Here is a 27,608-nt window from a genome sequence, read left to right as displayed (position 1 = left end):
TATTGCCAAAGTTTTCTTTGCTGCTAATATATGTAATGGTGGAGTTAAGAACAATGTATTGCGTGATCTGCTTACTCAAATTTCTTATAGACTTAAATGTTATTTATTATGTTATATTATGTTGTAGCCTACTTTTAATATAACTATAAAATCATTTGTCTGTTACATATTATGATAGAACAATGTCCTTGTAATTTTTTTAATGTATATATTAGAATGGTCTGAACGATAAATAAATTAAGTTTTTAAAACAGGTTATGTATCTAAAATATAAGCAGGTCTATCCGTGTAATGAATATTAATTTTATATTAGTAATAATTATGATATTGTCTTAGCCTTTGGTTAGCAATCTCGGAGGCAAGCTATCTGCACACGACGATTAGTTTGTGTAAGTGTATCAAATAATTACAAAACTTTGAATTTAAGTTATCGAGAAGTAGGCGTTGAAGTTATCAACATAATTAATTTATTACTATAAACGTTCTAACTACTAATGTTAATTTCTTGATAAAAAATTATCATTTTTTTATGGTTTCTTTCGAACGAAGGATCTACAACCAATCCAAACCAATAAGTCATTCGAAATAATTAAGTAATTTTTAAAGAGCATTTTATGCATGTTCGTGTTGTTAATTAAAAATTTTCATTAGAATGTTTATATTGGAATTTTATTTGAATATAATCTTGAAAATTTATAAAGTGAACCGAACGAAGGGTTACATTGACGTTGTTGGCAAAGTATTGCTTTATTGTTGATTTCGAGTCAACCGTATTTATAATTACTTCAATAGATATTGTTAAAAATTGTTTGAACTTCCTTCTTTTTCATCATTTCTTCTTTTCCAATAATTGTTATAATTGATATGATATATGTGTATACAGGTTATTTTGTTACAATTTTATGATTACATTTACGTACATAAAAGAATTTCTTGGATGTGTTTTAGGAAAAATAACTTTATCGCTCTTTTAGATTAAATATAACAGTTATCTGCTTAAACTTCGTCAAAATATTTACGAAATAAAATTTTGTAGAAAAATTAAAAATTGTGTAAAAAACACCGCTTTATTGAAAAAAATTACAATTAGAGTTATATATTTAATAACAAAAATAAAATATAATTAATATTTATATTACATTTAATAATATATCACAAATTATGTTTTTTGCGTTTATGGACATAAATGCCAAAAATTAATTGTATTTTTTAAAGAATAATGGCAGAGCTGATTTCAAGGCATTATTAATATTGCTTTATCATTAAGCGTAACTTGAATTAGGTACGACAATACTCCAAATGGTTAGGATCAAACATGCGATTTTTACATTGAGCTATGATGATTACATTGAGGTTTTATTAACTAATGCTCCAGCAAGAACATTATACTCTCCTTTATATTGCTCATTAGAGTGTGAGGGACAATACAATCAAGGAAATCATAACTCTGATTGTTTCTTTTGCAGCAAATTGGCAGTCTGGCTAATGCGTTTTATAATGACAATTTTTATTTGCTATAACGTTGCCTTTAGCGTTTTACATTACATAAGTAAGTAAATGCCATTGAAATATTACTTCTTAACATCCTTAAATACGAAGTTGAAGGGTCCAGTGATGTAGTTGAGAGTACTAGGCTTAACCTTCAGCGGTGGTCCGAACCATTCTATGTGGAAATTCTCAATGACCTTAGTTAGGAATATTTCTATTTCCAATTCAGCTATCCGACGACCTGCAACATTATATAGAATAAGTAACTGTAGTGCGGAAAGAAAACACATCATCTTACTTTACGTCAACAATAATGTACAAATACTACTAAATATTTAAAAATTAAAACATTGGAAGCGAATCAAATGAAATAAAACACTTGATTTGCAAATGGTTTGATCTGCACAAGATATTTTAACTCAACCACTGTTTAGAAAAGCCTCTAGTCAGAAAGTTAACAGGATTTTATATAATAATTATATTAATTATCTGTGAAGTAAAATCATTAATTAGTGTTCTTAGCACTCTTTAATAGGTAATTTTGAGTACATCATTGTAAACAATGAAAATCCTAATGTACCAATACAACTGCGTACTCCAAATCCGAATGGACTAAATGCAAATGGATGTGCGTTGCTGTGATGCAACGGGTCAGTTTTTTCAGTAATCCATCTTTCCGGTATAAATTCCTTTGCTCTTGGGAATTGCTCTTCCATTGACGATAAAAATTGATGACCAAACGACACATGCATCTGTAAATAGAGAAGAATACTTTCATTCTTCTGAATAAATATTCAGAAGAAGTAATAATAAAAATTGCCTTGTTCTTACATCTTTGGGTATTCTGTACCCCAAAATATCGTATTCTTTTGTTGTCTGTCTCATGTTTCCTGCTACTACTGGGAGCATCCTCATCGACTCTTTTATGCACGCTTTTAGGTACGATTGATCCTTTTTTTCGGACATAATTTTTTCTCTTAGTTTGTTTTGCTTTTCTGGATTTACAGCCAGTAAGTAAAGAATCGCTGTCATGGTGTTTGCTGCCTAAAATAAGTGTAAATTATTTAGGATTTCTGGTAACTACGGATATGTGAAAGAAAATATTTTCTTGTATTTACGATATACTCAACCGTATTCATAAACGAAACTTGGTCAGTGTGGAAGAAACGGTATGCTAAGGAGTAATAATTTCTTATAATGTAAGTTGTCCTTCGCATTCAATATTGATTTGCGGTCTGACTATTTTCGTTGTTAAGTTTACTTCGGTCTTTCTTGACAGATGTGCGTATGAAGTAAATATAATTTAATAGTGTACTGAATATCTAGAATTATAAACCGTGTATGATTATTTTTGTGATTTTGGTGAAGCTTCATAAAATGTCTGTCGAGTTACTTTACCTAAGTGTCACATTAATCCTAAATAGCGGACCTAATGCGTTCGGGTGCACTATGTCTTCTCATAGTAGTATATCATGGTTGTGATTATTATATGTTATATATAGTATATTATTTACAATAACTTACTGTGTCAACACCAGCAAACAACATGTCACTGGCCATGATTACTGCAACATTTTCGTCTATTTCCAGAAGTTTTTCCAAAATACCTTTCTCTTCGATTAAATTTTTATCTTTAGTTTGAAGTTGTTTTATCGCTTTTCCAATAAATAATTTACTTAATCTAAAGAGGATAAATTATAAAAAAAATTTCTATAAATGTATAAGCAATTATATGTAAAAAGAAAACATATTTAAAGATATTTACTCTAGTTGAGTTTCATACAACTTCATTGCCTTTTTAAAGGTTGGTGTTGAGATGTATCTCCAAAGGCTTGGCTTAAAATCAATTTCTTCTGACGTTTTAAATATGTCGTGTACTGTCTGTATTAATTTTTTTTCAGGAGAATCTTCTGGTAGATTACGGTCAAGGCAGTTAAGACGACCTCCAAGGGCTACAACAGCAATGGATTCCAAAGCCCACAAGTTCATCTCCTCATCGAATTTGCCTTCCAACATATTATTTTCATTTCGTATAAGCCTCATTCTAAAAAGTTTAAAAATATTTATACATACATGAATTAAGATTAAAGTAATAATTTTATGATGTAAAGTCAATATAATAATATTATACCTTTTAACCATATCTTCAGCAACTTCATTTAAGCTGTTGCCATATAGTTTTATAGTTTTAGTTTGTAACATAATAGGGTTGACAGTTGATCTGAACTTCTTCCACGGTTCAAGTTGCCTAAAAATAAAAAAAATATAGCGGTATTATTTCGCTGCAAATTCTTACTAATTAATATTAGTAATAATTAAATTGAACATAATTATAATTAAGTTGACATACGGTGCCGAAACGTGGACACTAACTGCGGGACTAGTCCACAAATTCAAAGTCGCTCAGCGTGCTATGGAGCGAGCTATGCTCGGAGTATCTTTGAAGGATAAGATCAGAAATGAGATTATCCGGAAAAGAACCGGAGTCACCGACATAGCTTGCAAAATTAGCAGGCTGAAGTAGCAGTGGGCTGGTCACGTATGTCGTAGGACCGATGGCCGTTGGAGCAGACGAGTCCTAGAGTGGAGACCGCGAATCGGCAAGCGCAGCGTAGGGCGCCCTCCAGCCAGTGGACCGACGACCTTAAGAAGGTAGCAGGCACTAACTGCATCCAGTTAGTGCGGAAGCGGAGGACAGGGAGCTTTGGCGCACCTTGGGAGAGGCCTATGTTCAGCAGTGGACAACGATTGGCTGTTGATTGATTGATTGATTGAATAATTAAATTTAATTATGCGTTTTTTCGTTGGTCAAAGTGTCTTCACGCAGCAACGGAACATCGGTTCGACGTCACTTTTTGCATGAACAATGAAATAATAATATTTCACTGTATGGAGGATATTATAGTTAGGTAAAATACGTAATAATCTATTTTATCCACGAACCAATGCAAGGTTTGATCAAGGTCGAAATTATAACATTTAAATTGTTTAAAAGTTGAGGTTTTGTTTTTTACATAGATATACGCTGTGAATTTATTTGCATATATTAAATCTCCACAGCAAAATTTTTTCTTGTATACGTATTGTTAAGACTTTAATATAGGAATTATAGTTTTAAGAGCATTTATATTGAAAGAAGTTAATTGCTATTAAATATATTCGATAATTAATGAGATATTGTTTTTTTATAATTGATGATATTTTTTTCCAGGTTACAAGTACAGGCAGGCTGGTTAATAAAAATTTTTATTTACACAAATAAACTACTAAAACGATAAAAGGTGAATTCATCTTAATATCTTTCAACTATAAATCAAATATTTGTATTGTCATTTGTCATCAGCAACTTTTCGAACAAGGTTGACCTGATAGTATATTTTTGTCATGATTAGACGTTTTTTTTGGCTATTGAAGACTTACTCAGTGATTAGACCTGATGATTTATTCGGGTTACGTTCGCTTTTCTTATAATACTTCCTGAAATATTCCAAGCTTTGAAAACTTATGCGAATTGGCATCCAATTCTCGTTACGAAGTATCTGAAAATTGATATTTTATTTAATATTATGATATGATACAACAATATAAGCTGTAGTTTACAGTAAAATATCTATTTTATATGGTAATAAGGCTTTGATATGAAGTACTTACATGAGCCGAGGATTCAGCGTCGAACAAAAATATTATAGTGGGCGAACCAAATGCTCCGTCTAGTTTAACAATTGGCCCAAAATCCTGGTATAATTTTTCGAGTATACTTATAGAGTTATCAACTGTAGAATGTAGTGACCCTAAAAATATTGACTTAGAATATTTATTTTTTTATTTTGAAATCCATATTACTTTTAAATTATTTAATCATTTATGAAGCTTATAAAGAATCTGAGTTATCGTGTGTTAAGTAGTGGTCAATGATTTTTTAATTAGTAATGTTGTCTTCTGAATGTGTAAAGTACTATCAAATATGTTTGTTTTTGCAATAATATAATTAATTTACATTTTTATATAACAGTAAACAGTAACAGCCTGTTAATGTCCCACTGCTGGGCTAAGGCCTCCTCTCCCTTTTGAGGAGAAGGTCGTGGAGCTTATTCCACCACGCTGCTCCAATGCGGGTTGGTAGAATACACATGTGGCAGAAATTCAATGAAATTAGACACATGCAGGTTTCCTCACGATGTTTTCCTTCACCGTTAAGCACGAGATGAATTATAACCACAAATTAAGCACATGAAAATACAGTGGTGCTTGCCCGGGTTTGAACCCACGATCATCGGATAAGATTCACGCGTTCTAACCACTGGGCCATCTCGGCTTTTTTATATTTTTATATATTTAAATAATAATAAGGAGGACCTTTTTTATAGTTTAATTAGATTAAAAGGGTTGAATTTTTTTCTATAACTTTTAAGTACATCTTTTATTTTTGTCATTAGTTATAAGGTTATCTTTTAGTTTTGAGTTTTCATTAATAGTTAGTTTGCATAAAGTATAGTAATAATAATGTCAGTAGCAGCCCAGAGTCTGAAAGTTGGAAGTATGTACATACTTCCAACTTCCAGACCCGTGCCTCGGAAAGCACATAAAGCCGTTGGTCCTGCGCCTGAACTCTTTCCGGTCGTGTCGGATTGCTGTCCAATCAGATTATGAGAGTTAGGAAATAGAGAGTGCACCTGTGTTTGCGCACACACTTGTGCACTATTATATCTCCTGCGTAGTTGGCTAATCTTTCTTGAGATTGGCCGCCGTGGCCGAAATTGGTCTGGAGGACATTATTACAAAAATTATCCATTCCAGCTTAGAATGAGATGTCAATTTCCTATTAATGTTTGTTTCGCAATGTCATTAAAAGTCACAAGGACAAACATTGAAGAAAGTAGGCATTGATTTAAATAAGAGCTGCGTTACACATGGGCAACATACGTAGCGTGTTCACGTGTAAGTCATACCAAATATATCGTTGTCCTAGCAAATCGAAATACTATATCTAATGTAGTATAAAAGTATGTATTACAATAATTCAGTATATCAATTTTTTTTTAATTACAAGAATAAGAATAATCACATTAATATTATAAATACGAAATGTTGAGTGTATTGAAAATATTTTTACTTCTTCACGCTTCATCACAGCTAAAATATGATACAAGTATAAATTATATATTTTGGTCTTATTATCCTGTTTAATCAGATTTTCGATAAAGATGCGGGCGATGCCGCAGGCAAAGTTTAATAATAAAAACATTTAATAAATTATAACGAAAGGAAATGCACGATATCTTAAAATAACTTATTGCTATATTCACGGTCACGATTAGTTTTTGTAGAATAGGAATGGAATATTTAAAACATTTATATATTTATAAGATTTAAAATGACGATTTTTTTTTTTGTTTTACAACTTCTTAACATGTCGATGCAATTAAGCATTTTAAATGCAAATCTGTTTGAATATGAATGATTTTGTTAGTTTTGCTAAACTAAAATATAATGTTTTTTTGTGAGATTAATATTCGCGCGTCTTGGGTGTAGTCTGACTCGTATAGCGTGACGGCAAACGGAATGTCGTTTTATTTTGCCGCCATTTTTTACCCTATCAGCCGCTGCTCTCTACTTCCTTTTATGTAAGTATCACGTAAAGTATAATCCCACAAAAACATAAATGTGAATTAAGAGCCAAGTTCAATATTATGATATACGCCTTGTTATTGACTTCAACGACAAAAGAAGTGAGTTCAAAAGGGTGCCAAGTTCAATGGTCAGTCTCGAAATTTATTTATAACAACATAAAATATCATTTCTTCTTATAACTTAAGAAAATATATTGAAGACTAAGATCTGATTTGGCTAGTTCTCATATATAAATTATTATTAAGTACCTACTAAAACAGTCATGGAAAAGCCTTATGTTTGATGGCTAGTTTCTACCAACAAGCCAAATTTGCGGAAGAATAAAATATGAAATTACAGCTTTAGAACTTCCAAAGGCAAAATAATATTTTGAGGGGGTCAAAAGCGACTCCAAATGGGTCGTGTAAATTACACACGGTGCTGCTTGCCAGTTCTGTTAGCTTGAATTTGGCTTGTCACGCTACCAGTGTCTAGATATTGTTTTAAATGTATTAAAATATACAGAAAAATATATTTAGTCTATTAACTAAATTATTTATTCTACTCAATATTTAGTTATTGGTTTTCTTTAATGATTTAAATAACCATAAATTTACATGTATCAAAATTGCAGTGCGTCCCGTGACCGAGTACGTTTTCATCTCAAACATACCTCCAGGAAGAAAATGATGTATTTGTCCAATCAGGGGTAGAGAAGAAGGGCCAGGTATTTCTTGCCATGATTTTAGTTCCAAGCTATTCTCGTTACTAACGGCTGTATTATTTACCGTCACTGACCTTTAAAATATATTTAGCTTTGAGTATTTTTATAAACACATAAATTTATAATTTTTATACACAGATAAACCAATAAGATATAATACAAATACAATGTTTAGTTTTCTAGATAAAACAATAATATTAAATATGTTTTACTACACTTATTAGAACAAAATGAATATTTTAATTATCAATTTCCCTTTTAATTTGATTAAAAAATATACATATCAAAAATATTTATTTATACGTATATTTTAATATAATATTCATGTTTATTTACATTCTTATTATATATATTTATATTTATATAGTCATTTATTTTTAAAATATAAATACATAGCGTATACTTATCTTAATCAGACTATATAGTTTGATTTAAAATTTTATAAGGAGAATTAATGAATTATAACTTACCTTACGAATTGCTTATTTATCACAGCCAAATTTATAGTCGATCTCCTAATTGATTGCATGTTTTATCACTATTTATAAAATTACACTACTACTCCTTACAGTAAATGAAACACAATGTAAAATTTTTATCTCTTATTATCTTTTAATCAAGAAATATCAACATATCTACATCTAGTTACATGTGGATGTTTAATGGTACGAACAGGTCGACGTATACAAAGCGATTATTATTGTTATCGACCTTGGTCGTCAATTTGTATCAAAATAGTTATGTTCAGTGTTACCAGATCATCGTCAGGAAAATGCAGTGTTGTCACTTCTAAAATACAGTGTTTATGAAAAAATACAGCGATCTTTGAAATAAAAAATACAGTGTTTTAAAACTTTTAATTTTATCAGTATTCAGGTAGATTTTAGTTGCTATCACCGTCATCTAGAGCTATATCAATAGCCCTCTTTTTCATTATTAAACATATTATCAGTAAGATAAAAGTTAATGCAACTGGCACTCTGGCGTTTGATAACTTGATTTGCCAACATGCTTGTCCTTTAATTGTACTTTTTACGAGCCAGTTGCGTTTTTTAGCTTTTATATCATTAATTTCTACACAGCAGCTATATTTATTTAGAAAAATAAAAACTAAAATGCAAAAACTGAACAAGTATTAATTACCTACTAACAAAAATAAAAAGTCGGTACCTATATTATGTAACCAATTCGAATTTAAACATTCTGGAATGTTAAATATAACATCTTAAAAATCTCCACAATTTGGTCGTCTTACATTTAACATTCACTGGACCACTGAATAAATAACTATAGGTGCGTTCCGTCCGTCGAACAACTAAGTAGCAGAACTTTTACCAATTCGCGTTCCATTAGCTTTTCGTAGCAAAATCTGACTGATGTTAATATTTAGCGTTTAAAATTATTATAATAATATAATAATAATAATATTCTGGGACATTTTTCACACACGGCCATCTGATCCCAAATTAAGCTTGTACAGAGCTTGTGCTATGGAAACCAGACAACTGATATACTACATATACTACTTTTCTTTTGTAAATACATACTTATATAGATAATTACACCCAGACTCAGGACAAACAGACATGTTCATACACACAAATGTCTGTCCTGGGTGGGAATCGAACCCACAACCTCCGGCGTGAAAGGCAAGTATCTACCAACTACGCCAACCGGCTCGTCAATATAATATAATTATCAATACTGTCAATTGTGTTTTTTAAAAAACAGTGCTCTTTGTACGTTATATTTTTGTTAATACAGTGTACAGTAGGTCGCGAGAAAATAAACTGGATCAACTGTAATTACAGTGCATCTGGTAACATTGGTAATGCTTGTTTGCTTCGGTAATATAAATCGCCGTGATAATAATACTAGCGTGCGTGATGTAACATCTAAAGCGCAGACAGTGAATTTTTCTTTTGTTTGTTTATGTTACTACGGAAAATGAGTTTACATTAACCAAGTACTATTTATAAACAACCCGTATTAATAGACTATAATTATGATTTAATGTGAAAAATATTTGCGACCAAGATAACAAATTTAAAAAACAGTCGCTTGCAATAATTTTGGAGACTGTTTGAGTCGTATCTCCAGATACGTAGATATATATATATATATATATATATATATATATATATATATATATGTATACGTATATGTATAATGCGATACATTCGCCTGATCCAGCAATCCAGTGACAGGTAGGCGACGGTTTTGGAACCGGTCCTCGACTACTCTCTTTTAGAGAATAAGGTTTGAGCATATCCCACAATGCTGCGCAAGGAGGTTATAAAACTATTATTGAGATAGTGGTTTTTCAGTCATTGTAAGAAACACGATTGATTGCTGTTTTTTTTACAACAAAAAATAAATATCGTCTTTGAAAATCAGAATCAAGCCATAAAAACAAAGCCAGGCCGTTATAAAAGAAATAGGAGAATAATCAAAACATTGAGCGAAAGCAATAAGTGATAAAGGATAAGAATTGAGGAGAAAAATTATATATCACACTAGTTCATATGTACATTGTAATAGCAATGTCATATGTGCATTGTTTTATTTATTGCAATCGGTAAAACATGTCGGTAGATAAATCATAATTACGCTGAAAAGACTTTCAATAAAAAAAATATTGTACAAAATATCGTGTATAACATTGGCGCTTATTTAAATGTATACAGTAACAGCCTGTAAATGTCCCACTGCTGGGCTAAGGCCTCCTCTCCCTTTTTGAGGAGAAGGTTTGGAGCTTATTCCACCACGCTGCTCCAATGCGGGTTGGTGGAATACACATGTGGCAGAATTTCGATGAAATTAGACACATGCAGGTTTCCTCACGATGTTTTCTTTCACCGAAAAGCACGAGATGAATTATAACAGAAATTAAGTACATGAAAATTCAGAGGTGCTTGCCCGGGTTTGAACCCACGTTCATCGGTTAAGATTCACGCGTTCTTACCACTGGGCCATCTCGACTTTTTAATTTTAACTTATTTAAATGTATGTAAAATTAATATTTTTAAGTAACAAAATTAATGACCAAAATTATTTCCTTTTTTTGTTTACAGTAAGTTATTAAATATTTTTTTTTATTGTCTGTGATAATAATTAACTCTAAATATTTAATATAATATTTATAATACCTAATATACCTATACTATATACCTATAATACTCTTTTAGTTAATACTTTAGACTTTTTAATTATTTATTATTATTAAATTTAATAAACGTAATACCGTTATGAATTCAATAATTTTCTGTTATTTGTTCCAAGTACTGACTTTTATTGTTTATCTAATTTTATTATACTTTTTTTTTGTTGCTGAAAACAGCAAATGAAGGGGTGGTATGTGGGTATCACCGGCGCTGAAGCCGTCGGAATATCCAGCGGTATCCTCTCCGTCTGTTCGGGGGGCGCCACGGGATCGCTTGCTGCCGTGACTCCCTGACGGTCGCCCCACCTCCATTTCTAGGAGCCCACCTAGCCCCGGTGGCTTATAAGAGGGGGGGGGGGTATTCTGAAGAATATTGTATACTTCTTCTAGCTATAAGATGATAAAATTAATATAAAGCTCTCGTTTAATCAGAGCCGCAGCGACTGGTTTAATAAATAAATATATATTTGATGTATGTGTGCATTAACGAAACGAGGTTTTTCGCGGAAAGAAAATGTAGAACGCTAAAAAAATTTATATCAGTATAACAATAAAACGAAAAGGTTTTACAAAAGAAAACCTAGAGGCAGCCCTATATACATAAAATGTTTTCATTATTTTTTTTCGAATTGACCTATTGTTGGCCCAAATGCTCAACAGCATCACCAGATGGGTGCTATTCTTAAAAAATACACAGCCGGATCTCGCTGAACTTTGGCTTAGGACACCGTCGATATCGGGAGGACATTGAGTGTGCAATATATATTACCCAGTCATGCGCCTAAGCGCGGAGGGGTTGTGCTGTTGAGGGTTCTCGAGGGCCTGAGGGCAATCGCGCCGGCGGGATTGGTGTGTATTCACTGTGAAATCTGACAAGTTAGAATTGGCAGATGTAATTTAATAGTCGGTGCCTCTTTAGGATGCCTACGGATCGAAATACAAAATAAACCAAAACATATAAATTAGAAAATTATTTTATTATTTCTTTATGACAGCCTAAAAATATATAAACATTAAAGATCCTTAAAAACAAAGTTGTAAGGTCCTTTAATGTAGTTGATAGTACTGGTGTGGATCTTCGGAGGCGGTCCGACCCATTCAATTTTGAAATTTTCAAGGACCGTAGTGAGGAATGTTTCAATTTCCAACTCAGCTATACGTCGACCTGTTCAAATTTTAGTTACCCGAGATTAATCATGTAAATATATTTCTAATGCCAAAATATTTTGCAATGAAACCAAGCTCTTATTTTTGCAGTCGATTTAACTTGACTTATTAATTATTATTAATTCTAATTAAGGTATAGCTTTAAGATACTTTGACCAGTGAGCAGTAACCATAAACTTATACCCATCTTGCAAACTTTGAACAAATCTTTGAAACAAACGTACATATATATATATATAAATGAAATATATCGTAAAATTAACCTATGCAACTTCGAACACCGAATCCAAAAGGGTTATAAGCAAATGGATGCGTGTTTCCATGATATAGTGGATCACCCTTCTCCACGATCCATCTTTCAGGAATAAACTCTTTCGAACGTGGATAATATTCTTCCATTACAGATAATGCTTGATGCGCAAACATAATGTACATCTGAAAAAAATATTTATCAAAAATTAAATCCGTGCTTAAGAACATTTAAAGTTTGAAAATACTTACTCTAAAAGTAGCATAGAGAATCAAGCTTATGAAAATAATTAGGGCATCTCTGTAACGTTAGTGTTAGCATATGATATATGCAATTATTAATATATAGTTAGATTTTTGTGCTCAATATATACAAATTATAACGCAATATAAATTACTCAATTAGAGTTAAAATAATAAAATGTTCGTAATTTTCTTTTTGTGGTAGATACCACATTTTAAGTCAGAAATTGCTTTAAGATTAATTGAGATGAAAATAATGCTGTATGAGATTTTTGTACATAGAACATCTGCTACTGTATTCGGTATCTGCTAATAATATTAAGGGACTTTATTTTTATCCTCTTCTAAAAAAACGAAAACCTACCCCTTTAGGTACTTTGTATCCAAAAAGATTATATTCTTTGCTAGTTTGCCTCATGTTTCCTGCGACAACTGGCATCAATCTTATAGATTCTTTTAAGCATGCTTTCAGATAGGGCTGTTTTTCTTCTTTCGACATGATCTCTTCTCGTAGTTTGCTTTGTTTATCTGGGTTCGAAGCTAGATGATAAAGTATTGCTGTTATTGTGTTAGCCGTCTAAAAATGACAATTACTTTTTTTCAATTTTATTTCACATTGTTTATTATTTTTGTTTTTATATGGATTGTTTATTCAAGTTTATATTATAAGTCTTTTATTTGTATGGATTAGATTTGCTAATTTTATGCAAATAACGTACTGTATCAACTCCAGCAAATAACATATCGGTTGCCATAATGACTGCAATATGTTCGTCAATTTCAAACAACTTTTCAAGAACGCTTTTTTCATCATTAGAAGACTTTTGAGTATTTTTAAATTTTTTCATAGCTTTTGTTATGAAGAATTTACTTGTTCTGAAATAGTTGAGTAGAATAATAAAACAAGCAACACTTTTAAATGATGGTAGATAAGAAAAAAGATCTTTATCATTAATATAAGTTAGTTATCAGAAAATATAAGTTCACAGAAAAGTATGTGTTTTTTAACTTTAGGTAAATTCAAATCTTATTATTAAATCGCAACTTTTAATAAAACTAAATTTATTGAATTAATTCTAATCATAATATTTATAAAAATTGTATTTTTTATTTTTTTTTGGAGTAAATAACTCTTAGCTTTAGATTATCAGTTAAAAAAATATATTGCAAAAATATTACTTCATTTGTTCTTCGTAATATTTCATCGCTCGGTTAAAGGTTGGTGTTGGAATGTATCTCCATAAGCCGGGTGCGAAGTCCAATTTGTCTGATAAAATAAATATATTATGAACTTGATGAATTAGTCTTTTCGCATGAGAGTCGTCTGGTAAATTTTCATCCAGGCAGTTAAGACGCCCACCAAGCGCTACCACTGCTATGGATTCTAGTGCCCATAAATTCATCTCCATGTCAAATTTTTCTGTAAGTATGTTCTTATCATTGCGTATTCGTCTCATTCTAAAAAAAGATTTACAAATATATAATTCCATTCGAAATAACAGACTAAAGTCACCAAATGTTTACCGATTTTGTTAGTTCCAGGTTACGAAAAACAAAAAGCATTTTGGCTAGCATTGTTAGTAATTAAACCTACCGCTTCACCATATCATCTGCCACTTCTTTTAGAGTTTCCTTGTACAATTTTATGATTTTGGAGTGCAGCATAATGGGATTGACCGTTGATCGAAATTTTTTCCATACCTCACCTTGACTGAAATAGATAAAATTGAGATAATAACGTTTTTTCTATTTTTACAAATGGTATCATATTTTATTCATCATTATGATTATCATCATCATCATCATCAACTCTTCGTCGTCCACTGTTGAACATAGGCCTCTCCAATGGCACGTCACTGAACTCGATCTTCAGCTCTCAGTCTCCATCTGCTGCCAGCCACTTTGAGTATATCGTCCACCTAGCCGGAGGGCGTCCTACCCTGGATTTGTATATTTTATTATAAAAATGAATATGTATCAACTAAAATCTGATTGCGTTAAGCTTGAAATTATTTAATATATATTTAAATTATCAGTTATCTTTTATATCTTCTTCTTCTTTGTTCAACCCCTCTTCCCAGTTCAGCTGGGGTCGGGTCTCCTTGTACATCTGCGCCAGAGAGCTCTGTTCTGGGTTGTCTGTGTACTCAGATTCTCTTTCTGGGCCTCTTTTTGTATGTTTGACCACCAGGTTGCGGGCGTTCACCCTCTTCCCCGCGGTCGGTCCAGGATATTTAAGGCTTTCTTGATAGGATGATCATCGTTACGTCTCAGGATATGGCCGTACCAGCGCAGTCGACATTCCTTCAATTTTTCCACAATTGGTGTTACCTTGAACGATCCCCTGACATACTCATTCCTTACTCTGTCCAGCCGGGTGATTCCTCCCGCCCATCTAAGCATTTTCATCTCACTTGTATGCAGTTGTTGTTCGTGTGTCTTTTTGATGGTCCAACACTCTGCCCCATAGATCATGGATGGGCGTACTACCGTTTTGTACACTTTTCCCTTTACACGAATGGGCATTCTATGGTCACAGAGAACACCCGAAAGCGATTTCCATTTTATCCAGGCAGTTTTAATGCGGTGGTCCACGTCCTTATCGATATTTGCATCAGTAGTAAGCACAGATCCAAGATATTTGAAGTTGTCTACTTTGGGTAGTGCGCGGTTGTCTATGTAAATATTACATCCCGTCTCTTCTGTCCCTCCATAGTCACACTCAAAATATTCGGTCTTACTTCGACTAATGCGTAGCCCTTGGTTTTCTATTTATGTCACCCACCGGTTAAGTGATTCCTGTAGGTTTTGTGCATTTTTCGCTACTAGGACTATATCATCTGCGTAAAGAATACACTCTGGTGCTGGTTTTTGTCTGCCTCGTGAATTGAATAGCAATGGGCTCAAGGCAGTTCCCTGATGTACTCCTACATTTACGTGGAAGGGCTCGCCAAGACCCACTGGACTTTTGACGCGCGTTTTGGTGTTTATGTACATATCTTGTATTAGTACCACATAATATTCCGGGATGTTTTGAGCTCTCATAGCCAGCCAAACTCGATTTCTGGGTACCCTATCGAAAGCCTTTTCTAGGTAGGAGATACAGATTTTCTTTGTTTGAACGATGTTTCTCCATCACAACTCTAATTAACTGAATGTCATCGATGGTAGATTTGCCAGGCGTGAAGCCGTATTGGTTCTCAGTTATACGGGTATAGTCATTTATGCGTGCAGCGATGATTCTTTCAAACAGTTTCAGTGTGTGTGATGTGAGTTTTATTCCCCTGTAGTTTCCGCAATTCGCAATGTCCCCTTTTTGTTTATATATTGGTGATAGGATGCTGTTACGCCAAAATTCAGGGATCTTGCCATCTTTAATAATAGCGTTAAAAAGCTTGGTGAGCCAGGGTGTTGCAGATTCTTTCAGCTTCTTCCAGAGATCTGCTGGTATCTGGTCAGGACCAGTGGTCTTATGGTATTTCATTTTTGATATGGCCTTGCTCACCTCCTCCTCTAATATAGATTTTATAGGCCCTTCAACAGGCGGCATATGGGGCATTTTTTGACTCGAAAACTCCTCGTTCATTATTTGTTCGTAGTATTCCTTCCATCTTATGTTTATATCCTTGTTCGCCATTAGTAAAACACCCTGGGAATTTTTGATGTATTTGTTACATTTAATATCGAGAGTAGACCTATGGCGTTGTCGGGCTATTTTGTAGATAGAGTTCTCATCCTCGGCTTTTTCCAATCTATCATAAAAATCTTCTCTAGATTTTGCCATGGATTGTGCTACAGCAGATTTAGCTATCTTTTTAAGATTCTTATACAGTAGGTGGTCTTCTTCCAAACCCGATTTCTGTCATGCTTTAAATGCCTTTCTCTTTGACTTTGTTATGTGTTGTGCACTTTCATTCCACCAGGACGTTGCTTTACTTATGCGCAGTGCTCCACGTGAAATACCCAGGATCGCTTTTGCCCTTTCCAAACATAGTCTTTCGAAATCAGACCACATCTGGTTAGCTGATTTGTCGGTCTCAATGTCTTCTTTCATATAGGCGCGGGCCAATTCTAGAAGCGGTGAGCCCTTGTCGGAGTGCAGTTCTTTCCACTTAATACTGTCTGTTCTGCTGATGTGTGTTGTTATAGGTTTGGGTAGTTTCATAACTGAGACGAGAAGCCTATGTTGTGAGGCATACCCATTGCCGGGAATCACTTTACAGTCCTTATAAAGTTTAAAGATGTTGTTGCTGGCGAGGATATAATCTATTTGTGAGTTATATTTATAGCATTTGTAGGTCATAAGTTGTTCCGGTTTTTTTTGGAAATATGTATTAATTATTTTTAGGAAGTGCCTGGATGCGAAATTAAGAATTCTTATTCCTTGTTTATTTCTAGTGCCAAATCCATAGCCTCCATGGATGTCGCTATAAAGGTCATTCTTTTCTCCTACATGTCCATTCAGGTCTCCTCCTATGTGGGCATGTTCTGTTAAAGGAATATTTTGCATAATTTCGTCAAAGTCCTCCCAGAAATCTTGCTTTTCTTGGTCAGAACATCCCGCTTATGGTGCATATGCAGAGATTAAGTTCAAAGGCGGTTGGCCGTCCATTGCTAGTTTTATGCTAATGAGTCTGTCATTCTTTCTATCCACGTTGATTATTCTTGTTTTCAGGTTTTCATCCAATACGATACCTACTCCGTTTCTTTTGGTATCAGTACCATGGTATACAAGCTGGTAGCCATTTACGATATCCCTGGATTTTGACCCTTTCCATTTCGTTTCTTGGACGCAGCAGGCGTTTATTTGTCTTGCTTTTAAAATTTCGCTTAGTTCTGTGCTGCGTCCCGTCATTGTGCCGAGGTTCCACAATGCGAGTCTGAGTTTGTCAAAGACTTGGATGCGAAATTTGGTTCTTGTCTTTAGCGTCGCTTGTGGGGAACGCCCTAGCATGTATAGCATTCTTCGCATCTACGTCGCTTGAGGGGGACGGGGCATTTAACGTTCTCATCTTTAGTTTTGCTGTCATACAAGGAGTTTGAGTTTTTGGCTAAAGTTTTACGGCCAGTTGCCACCTGACGCCAAGGTCGTACTTCTCGTGGAGACATGCGGGCGCCGCCGTTGGCCTTATGCAGGCTCTTCCGCCGCCATCCCTTTTGTGCGTCCCAACCTAAGCGCACAACACTAACTACATCCTTTGCTCCATACATTTGAGTAGGCCTGCAGCAGGGGTTTGGTAACGAAGTGTCCTTCTCCGGCCTGTTGGTCCACGGGAGGTATTTTATTTCCCTCCTACCTGGCATACCTGCCGAGTCCTCCCCTATCCGCCACCTGGGGACGCGTTCTCTAGGGGTGAGACTCCCCCGAGAAGTGAGGCTCCCCCGAGAAAGAATCAGTTATCTTTTATATATAATAATAAAATAATATATATATATATATATATATATATATATAAATGTCCTTAAATATATCCTTAAATATTAATGCCCTCCAGACAGATTTCGGCCACGGCGGGACAACTGTTAAGGACATATTATAGTGCACAAGTGTGAGCGCAAACACAGGTGCACTCTCTTTTCCCTAACTCTCATAATTCGATGAGATAGGAATCCGACACGACCGGAAAGAGTTCAGACGCAACCAATGACTTTACGTGCTTTTCGAAGCACGGGAGTGTATACACTTCCAACTACTAAAGTCCCGGCTGCTACTGAGAACTTTTAAAAAAAAAACGCAATAAGTTTTTACTGGCCCGACCTGACACTTGAGCCCAGGACTCTACGGTCTGCAGTCTTATATCTAGCCACTAGACCAACGAGGCAGTCAAAGTCAATAAATACATCCTGAAGCAATGAGTATTCGATTTTGTAATCAAATCCTTCAATCCATCCATCCAAATTTATGTTAATATGTGCTAAATTAAAAACGTCGAAGGACGAACTTACATATATATAAGCTAGTTACCTTCGCAGGTGTACGCAGAAATCAGAACAACTGACCAAAGTTTCATCATAATCGGATGGATGATTTAGGAACGCATAGAGGACAAACATTCGTTTTTATTCATATACCTAGAAGTGATTAAATTTATGAAACAAAAAAGGGGATTACTCTGTTATCAAACCAGTTGGAGTATCCGGGGGATACCCCTCTTTCGTTAATACTTTCGTTCTGAAATATTCCAGGGATTGCAATCCAGGACGAATTGGCAACGTGTTTTCACTCCGCAATATCTAAAAGAAAACTTATTGTCATCATTCATCATCATTATAATCATCACGTCTTTAATTTATATCCTTTTTACCAAACATAATGTCAATCTTATATCAATACCAATAATAGGAATACTACGTGGTAGGGCTCTGTGCAAGCCCGTTTGGGTAGGTACCACCTACTCATCAGATATTCTACCGTTAAAAATTAATACTTAGTATTATTGAGTTCCGGTTTGAAGGGTGAAGATGAAATGAGCCAGTGTAACTACAGAAAAGGAAAATAACACCTTAGTTTCCAAGGTTAGTGGCGCATTAGCGTTAAAAGGAATAGTAAATATTTCTTACATCACTAATGATTATGGTCGGTGGTCACCACTTAACATAGTGGCCGTTTGCCGTTCCGCCTATCTATAACATAAAAAAACTCACATGGGATATAACTTCTGGGTCATACAGTGTTATCACCGGAGGTGATCCAAAGAAGCCTTGAAATCTGACAATTGGTCCGTACTTTCTATAGTTTTTTTCACTTAGAAGATCACTGCGCTTAGATAAGTATCCTGGAAATCATAGGAGTATAAGTAAAGGCATTGCTACAATTTTTACAAGTATTACCTAACCTATCTATGTTATTTCATTGGAGGAAAAGTACTCTTTCAGTCGCTACTGAGCTTCTTGCCGGTTCTTCTTTAAATCTATTAGCTTTTAATTTAATATTTTAAAGTGATGATTCAAAAATGCTTTTCTCTCTCGGATTCGGAACTCGGAAATTCGGACTTTTTTATTACAAAAACTTTATAATAGTGCTTACAATAAACAATTATTTCACCAGCTAAATATTATTGGAAAAAATATATAGTAAAAATTGTTGTCATTTAAAATGTAAGCAATGACAACATTTAAATATAAATGATAATTATATATTCGCCATCTTAGTTCCATGTACTTGTTTGTTTATTTCAGATTTGATAAGAGTTATAATATCATGTTTTTATCGCATTTATTTATTTTATGACAAGATAAGAACTCTTTAAATAATGATAATATATTATTATTTTTAGTATAAAATACTATGTGAGTTCAACATTGTACAGATTTATTGAATATACATAATTTACTAAAAGATAATCTAAGAAATTTAATGATTTTTATCTAGATTTAATATCTAACAAACTGTTGAAAAACAAGTGCAGAATATTTTAATCTTTGAAAAAAATTAAATTATACAATAGTACCCTTTTCGAGCCGAGATTAGAACACGTGAACCATAATCGAAGATCGTGGATTCAAACACAGACAAGGTCCATTAATTTAATGGCCTTAGTTAGTGTTTATTATTATTTTCTCATTTGGCGGAGGAGAAAAATAGTATGAAAAAACCCACATTGGACGAACGTTAATTCCAATTTTACTATTCACGAGCAGATAAGATCTTAGTCTAGCAGTAGGAATTTTAAAATTAAAAACAAATCTAACATTATAATTTATTCGAATTTAATTGAAAATTTTATCACAATTTTATTAGTATGTTGTTTTTTCGGATTAATAAAAAAAATAACTAATGCTATTGATATGGAATTGAATTTTAGTTCCTTATATTTGTCACACACTTAACAAACACACACTACACATAGATTTATAAAACGTTATTTGGTTAACAAATATAGTGTGCTTTATGTTATGACATAATACCATCATTTTAGGAATTATTGACTATAAAACAATAATGTTGTCCCCTTGAAAAGTGAGTTCGTATATTTGATGTGTTCTTGTGACTTATTACAACCGACTCATTCACAAAAACCCCAATAGTTTTACGACATCAGCGTATCTAATTGGACAAAACACGTCAGAAGCGCTTTTGAAATTTTATTTCTCTGAGCGAAATATTCGTTGGACCATTTCCAAGCGCTATATTTATATTTGTTTACGTTTACTGGTGAGAACATTTGCTTATCAGTTTTTTCAACATCGATCAATTAGTTTTGTTAAGAATAATATGATATAATGTAATTACAATCACGTGTAGCAAAACTTCGCGTAATACTTAATTCTTCGCATCTGTTTAATGTTATTAATACAGACATAATTCCTCAACATTAGGTAGGTAGCTTATAAGTTATAATAATTATTATAATGAAACCAAGTTACCTCCTGGTAGGAAGTGATGCAATTGCCCAATGAGAGGTAGCGACGAGGGTCCGGGGATTTCCTGCCATGATTTAAGGTTTTCAGTTGTGTTCTCCTCAACATTATTTAATGACACTGATCTGTAAGTAGTTTATATAGTTTTAGGTTTATATAATTGTTACACTTCTAGCTAAATATATATTAAAAACGAAATCGGAACGTCCGTCAATGAAACGTCCAAAATTTATAACATATAATTATTATTTTTTTGTATATATTACGATGAGTCATCTATAACAATTAAGAGATACGATATGCTAAGTTCGATTTGTATGATTAATTGATGTCAGATTATGGTTATTTTATGAATTATATAATTTTTATTTAACTAAAATATTATTTAATAATACAATTTAAGTTCATGGATTAGCAACTAGCAATATATATAAGTTGATGTGCTGCAGCGGCATTTAACTATAAAATGGATAATATAAACGTCCTTCAAGAAAAAATACATGTATATATGTATGAGACCTGAGAGCTCTTTTATTGGTGGTATAGCTTTGTGCAAGCTCGTCTGGGTAGGTCCCACTCACTCATCAGATATTCTACCGCAAAACAGCAGTACTGGGTATTTTTGTGTTCCGGTTTGAAAGGTGAACCAGTGTTATTACAGGCACAAGAGACATAACATCTTAGTTCCCAAGGTTGGTGGCGCATTGGTGATGTAAGCGATGTCTTACATTTCTTACAATGCCAATGTCTATGGGCGTTGGTGACCACTTATTTTCAATTAACACGTTTTATTGTCCCCGTAAAAGTGTGATGTTGTCGCAGGTTTCAAATATGAAATTGTGTTATGATATTTACTTAAAATATTGTATAATACATACTCGTTTATGTCGTACTCATACATACTCATTAACTTCAATTAAGATTCATGTATATATATCGTTATCATTATGATAACAGAGTATCATTCAAAATTCCTAGAACACATGAATCTTAATCGAAGGTTTCGGGCTCGGTCAAGTACTAATGAGTTTTATGTGCTTAGTTTATATGTAATTCATCTTGTGCTCTGCAAGTTTGCATAAAGAAAAAAGAAAAGTGAATAAACCTACACGTATATGATTCGCCACATCCACTACTCCAGTGTTCGAGTAGCATGGTGTCACACCTGAACCCTGAATCATATAAAACAGTACTAATTGGCGGTATAGTAAAAGTTTTGAATGTTCACATTTTTTTATAACCAGTGAAACGGAAGTTTCTAGATTTTTGTGTTTGAACACAGGTCTCTTTATAATTTAACACTCGCAGCCATGCAATTGCTGAATCGCAATTTTGGTAACAATTGTTATGTTAAAAGATTCGGAGGTTGGAAAGATGTTTCTTTCAATGTAAGTAGTGAAAAGTTAAAACTGATTTACTATACGCGTGTAAGGTTTGAACAAAAGAATATAAATATATTTTAAGAAAAAGATACGAATGAGTTTCCTGGTCAATGAAGTTAGAATAAATTTATTTTATATATAACATTTAAATTTGTTTTTTGCACGATGAGTCGACACACTCATAATTTATCCGCTTGTTTTAAAAATTTGTACAGCTATTGTTGTCATTTCCATGAAAGTTTCTATGGTATTTCTATCGTATCCTTACTCCTATTAAATGTATATGTAGTGAAAATGAGTTTGTTTGTTCATTTATTTGTTACGCTTTCACGTCTTAACAATTCAACTGATCATCATGAAATTTTGCATAAACGCTGTCTAAATTACCGAAAATGTCCAGGGTACCTAACACCTCTCCTTCACGAGTGTGCGGCGAAGCCGTGGTTGGTAATTCGTAATTATAATAAAACTAGTAATTCGTATGTATAAAGATGTAAGGTATTATTTAAAGAAATCAACAGCAATCAAAAGCCAGACAAAAACACGTTTGCGTGCGCGCGTTGTTTAACGTTTAATAAGTGATGGAAATAATGACATAATGATTTCGACTTTAAATTGACTTTAGGGGCGTTGACACCGAAAACTTTACATCTTTGGAATGCCACTATTTCAAACACAAGAACAGAAACAAATATGGTCATATACGTTATCAAGATTAGAAAAACGTGACCCTTGAAAAACACAGAAGTAGGTGGAATACGTAAATCATCAGCTTCGATCGACCTTCAAATACGACAAATTCGAATATTGATAAAGTTTTATGAAAATTATATGCCTTCGAATTATTTCTCTCAAGAATATACTCTTATAAACAAAGGTCCGATACTAAACTATAGTAGCGATAATGTAATAATTTACATATATACGCTTAGTATAAACCCTGCTAATAAAACGAGATTGGTGCCTAATTAATTATAAAAAACAACAAATGTCTTAAAAGTGAAGTATTATATTATATTGTAAAAATACCAAGTAATTAAAGTAATTAATAAAAGCCTTTTTTTTATTTGTTTTGAGCATCAAAATATAGCATATGATATTTTTATATTATGATAATTATAATGAATTAGGTCTATTTAATAATTTCAATTATTTCTATTTCTTTTATATAAACAACATCCAAAACATTGTATTAAAAAGTGACGTTACTCTTTACGTTGATAAAACTTCTCTGTTTTATTTTGGTAACTCTATCCATACCATAATTTCAGAAGCCCAAGAAGACATAAATAATTTAAAGATCTGGTTCCGATATAACTATAACTATAACTAACAATAAATACTACTAAAACAAATTATATAACTTTTTCAGCAAAAAATAAGAAAATAACACACCACAAGCCATTAATGATAAATAATCAAGTTAATAATAAAGTAGGGAGTACTTAGGATTAATTTTAGATAGCCACTTTACTTGGAAACCACATCATGACAAATGAAAAGCAAATTAACATCATTAAACGGAATTATAAGAAATATTACTAGATGTCTTCCACGGTTTATAGCTCCCTAATCAAACCACATTTAGACTATTTATTAGAAATCTGGGGTACAGCTGCCCCAACAAATTTAGCGCAATTACAAGTTAAGCAGAACAAATTAGTAAAAAAACTTTTTAATTATGACTTTTTTACATCAACTCAAAAAATTTACAAAGATAAAAAAATAATGAATGTCGCTCAAACTTGGAATTACTTTATTTGCTTACTAATAAAAAAATTTTGGATAAAAATATACACACAGAAATACAATAGAATAAAAACCATCAATCACAAAGAATAAAATTAAGAAACGCTAATAACATAAAACTATTAAAACCTCGTACTATTAACTATGGGAAGAAAAATATTATGTTTGACGGAGTAAAACGATTTAATAATTTACCAAAAAATATTAAAGAAGCAAAAAGTATGCGTCAGTTTAAGAGACTATTCAAAATATATGTTCAAAGCAATATAGAATAACACAAATACATAATATGAAACAAACTGTGTAATAATGTAAAATAATTTATTAAATTTAATAGTATAAAAAGTAGTAATAAAAAATCAATAAATAATAATAAAACGAGATGGCCTAGTGGTTAGAACACGTGAATCTTAACCGATGATCGTGGGTTCAAACCCGGGCAAGCACCACTGAATTTTCATGTGCTTAATTTGTGATTATAATTCATCTCGTGCTTGACGGTGAAGGAAAACATCGTGAGGAAACCTGCATGTGTCTAATTTCATTGAAATTATGCCACATGTGTATTCTACCAACCCGCATTGGAGCAGCGTGGTGGAATAAGCTCCAAACCTTCTCCTCAAAAGGGAGAGGAGGCCTTAGCCCAGCAGTGGGACATTAACAGGCTGTTACTGTTACTGTACAGTCTATCGACAATAATGAAAAGTTTTCACAGATACCCTCTTGGAAATTGTATTTTTCTGTTTTAATAATATCATTTATACATGCTGCTTTGCCGCACCGCTGGACAATTGTTGTAGTAATACATATCTCATGTTAGTGAATTTGTTTCTTGATGAGAATAAAAATTTCTTTAACTCGAATAAATAAAATCAAATTACAAAAACGTTATGTCGTCCCTTAAGTTGATAATTAACTTTTAATTTAACTTTTTTTAACATTTAAATGTTATAAAAAATGCTTCGAAGATAATCAAAAAGAATTTCAATTAATGTATGTCATATTAAACTTATTTCATTATTACCAATTAAAAATGAAAACGTATAAAAATAGGAAATGCAAAAGGGCACGAACATATCTATATTTTATCTATACATAAACATTTAATCAATAAAATAAAATTAGTATTAAATTAACGAGAAACATGTTTTCATATGTTAGTCGAAGCAATTAGTATGTTATCACTTATGACTAACCGGATCAGGATCAAGTTACTAATCTTATCTTCGAAAAAGTAAGAAATTATCTGTTAAGTAAAACAGGTTTTTTGTCCTCTGTATCTAACATATAAATTTTGGAATACCAATTATGTTGATATGCTATTTTGATGCGCGTATATATAAATTGGTGTTTTATTATTAGTCAATGTCGCATATCACATTTCGACTTCTTATGCTCATTTTCTGTTACACTGATCGTTAAATAATAAATTATAGGTTCGCTCTGATGGAAAAAAATACATAGTCAAAGTTGTATATAACGCATATCTATAAGTATTTGGAATAATTGCAAAACAATTTAGATAAAAAACAATTGATGAATCTAGAAATTCTTTATAGATAAATTAAATAAACATTTGTTTTAACGAAAATATAACTCACCTTGTGAACTGTTTATTGACATTAGTCCAATACACAGCTGATCTCCGTAGCGATTGCATTTTTCTAATATTTGTTGCAAGCTTCTAATTCATTTACAATTTCTTTTTAATCACACTCCTATGTGAAATATTTGTATTATTATTTACGGTCAATGTCACACAGCCGTCGCGGTCAGTCGTTACGAAACGAATATTCTTATTTTACTTCGAATAACATATGATTTGAACTTCTAGCCTTGGTTGAGTTATATAAACGCGCAGATATGATTCTCTATGGATATCATAATCTAAATAATATATTTATAAAAGTAGACTAAATAGTAGATTTTGCGGAAAATTTAAATGTTTAATTTTACCTTATTGTATTATCGTACATATTTCAATAGATAACTTAAATTTAAGATACAATTGTAGATTCGCTGTATTTTTTTTTTTATATAATAGGAAGGTGGACGAGCATATGGGCCACCTGATGGTAAGTGGTCACCAAACGCCCTTAGACATTGGCATTGTAAGAAATGTCAACCATCGCTTATAGCCAATGCGCCACCAACCTTGGGAACTAAGATTTTATGTCCCTTGTGCCTGTAATTACACTGGCTCACTCACCCTTCAAACCGGAACACAACAATATCAAGTATTGCTGTTTTGCGGTAGAATATTTGATGAGAGGGTGGTACCTACTCAGACGAGCTTGCACAAAGCCCTACCACCAGTAGAATGTTGTAATAATAAAATAAAAAAAATTGCTGAATTGCTATATTGGTATATATAAAATTCACATTTTTAGACAATAGCAGCTGCACGTCTAACATACAGATTAATTAATTGATGGATGAAGCAAAAACACCTACTATGTATGTTCAATGTAAATATTTTTAACAAAATTGAATGTTTTACCTTAATAGTTACGTCGTATAAAGCTACCAATCCAATGTTTGAAGTTCGATCTGGACTCCTGAGGCTATATTAAATTGTTCTGTTTTTATTGAGTTGGAAGATAAATAGGAATTGTATACTTTAAGCTATTAATGTAAGCGATCTATATCATTAATTTTATGCATAATATTTCGATTTAAATCGTGTTTATGAACACCTTAACGGATTTTCATACGGTTTAGATGTATAATTGGTTAAAATTTTGTGTAAATTGTCTGAAATAGGACGATGATTGGTAAGATGTTGGAACAAATCATGCCACCTGCGATATTGGAATGCGCCGATAGACTTGTTATATTGCCCGGGATACCGGGATATAGTATTTAGTATACGATAAAATCATCTATCCAGTATACGGGTAAAACTCGTGTATAATATACGAAATATTGGAAAAAATGGAATAAAAATTGCATAATTTCTTTTTCTATATAATTGTTATTGTCTTAAAATAAAATTATTCAAAAAAATGTGGGAAAATTATAATTTTTTTTTAAAAATTAATTAAATTGATGATTAATAATTATTTTTTGAAACACATACGTGGAACTGATAATATCGGCGATGGTAAGCTTTATTAGGACTTCTACTTAATTTGGTTTAATTTATTCAGTGTTATAGGGATAATCCTGCTCGTATGTTATCGGCTGAGGGATCGCAAAGGGTCGAACTGTTTACCCTTTTTACTTGATTGAATATGTAAGTTCTCCGTAAACCAGCAAAACTAACTTATGGTTTTCTTCTTTACTTGATCCTATTCATCACATATTCTACCGCCTAGCATATTTATAATTGTTGTGTTCTGGTTTGAAAGATAAGCGAGCCAGTGTAACTACAGGTTCCCATGGTTGGTAGCGCATACACGATGTATATGGTTAAAATATTTCTTACAGCGTTAATGTTTAAAAACAGTGGTGACCACTCACTATCAGGTGG

General features: G+C 32.7%; 2 protein-coding genes across 3 annotated transcripts; both read right to left on the bottom strand.

The window, feature by feature from the left end:
• Positions 1–1,052: 1,052 nt before the first annotated feature.
• Positions 1,053–8,528, bottom strand: LOC126781836 (cytochrome P450 CYP12A2-like). The gene is made up of 10 exons (XM_050506917.1): positions 8,293–8,528; positions 7,772–7,896; positions 5,140–5,279; positions 4,909–5,027; positions 3,620–3,736; positions 3,254–3,532; positions 3,013–3,169; positions 2,320–2,532; positions 2,069–2,240; positions 1,053–1,729 (listed from the first exon to the last, which is right to left on the bottom strand). Exons 1-10 carry the CDS (start codon positions 8,349–8,351, stop codon positions 1,572–1,574), a joined length of 1,539 nt encoding a protein of 512 aa, XP_050362874.1. The 5' UTR covers positions 8,352–8,528; the 3' UTR covers positions 1,053–1,571.
• A 3,415-nt stretch (positions 8,529–11,943) lies between these two features.
• Positions 11,944–25,939, bottom strand: LOC126781839 (cytochrome P450 CYP12A2-like). 2 transcript variants are annotated; one of them, XM_050506939.1, is made up of 11 exons: positions 25,738–25,810; positions 22,115–22,177; positions 21,012–21,130; positions 19,290–19,420; positions 18,757–18,878; positions 14,239–14,355; positions 13,824–14,102; positions 13,364–13,520; positions 13,009–13,221; positions 12,416–12,587; positions 11,944–12,150 (listed from the first exon to the last, which is right to left on the bottom strand). In XM_050506939.1, exons 2-11 carry the CDS (start codon positions 22,132–22,134, stop codon positions 11,999–12,001), a joined length of 1,482 nt encoding a protein of 493 aa, XP_050362896.1. In that variant the 5' UTR covers positions 22,135–22,177; positions 25,738–25,810; the 3' UTR covers positions 11,944–11,998. The 2 variants fall into 2 exon arrangements, with proteins under 2 accessions (XP_050362896.1, XP_050362895.1); XM_050506938.1 differs by lacking the exon at positions 22,115–22,177 and having other exon boundaries at positions 25,738–25,939.
• Positions 25,940–27,608: the final 1,669 nt, after the last annotated feature.

Source organism: Nymphalis io, chromosome 4 (genome assembly GCF_905147045.1).
Source record: "Nymphalis io chromosome 4, ilAglIoxx1.1, whole genome shotgun sequence".
Lineage (NCBI taxonomy): Eukaryota > Metazoa > Arthropoda > Insecta > Lepidoptera > Nymphalidae > Nymphalis > Nymphalis io.
This window is presented reverse-complemented; position numbering and strand designations above follow the sequence as displayed.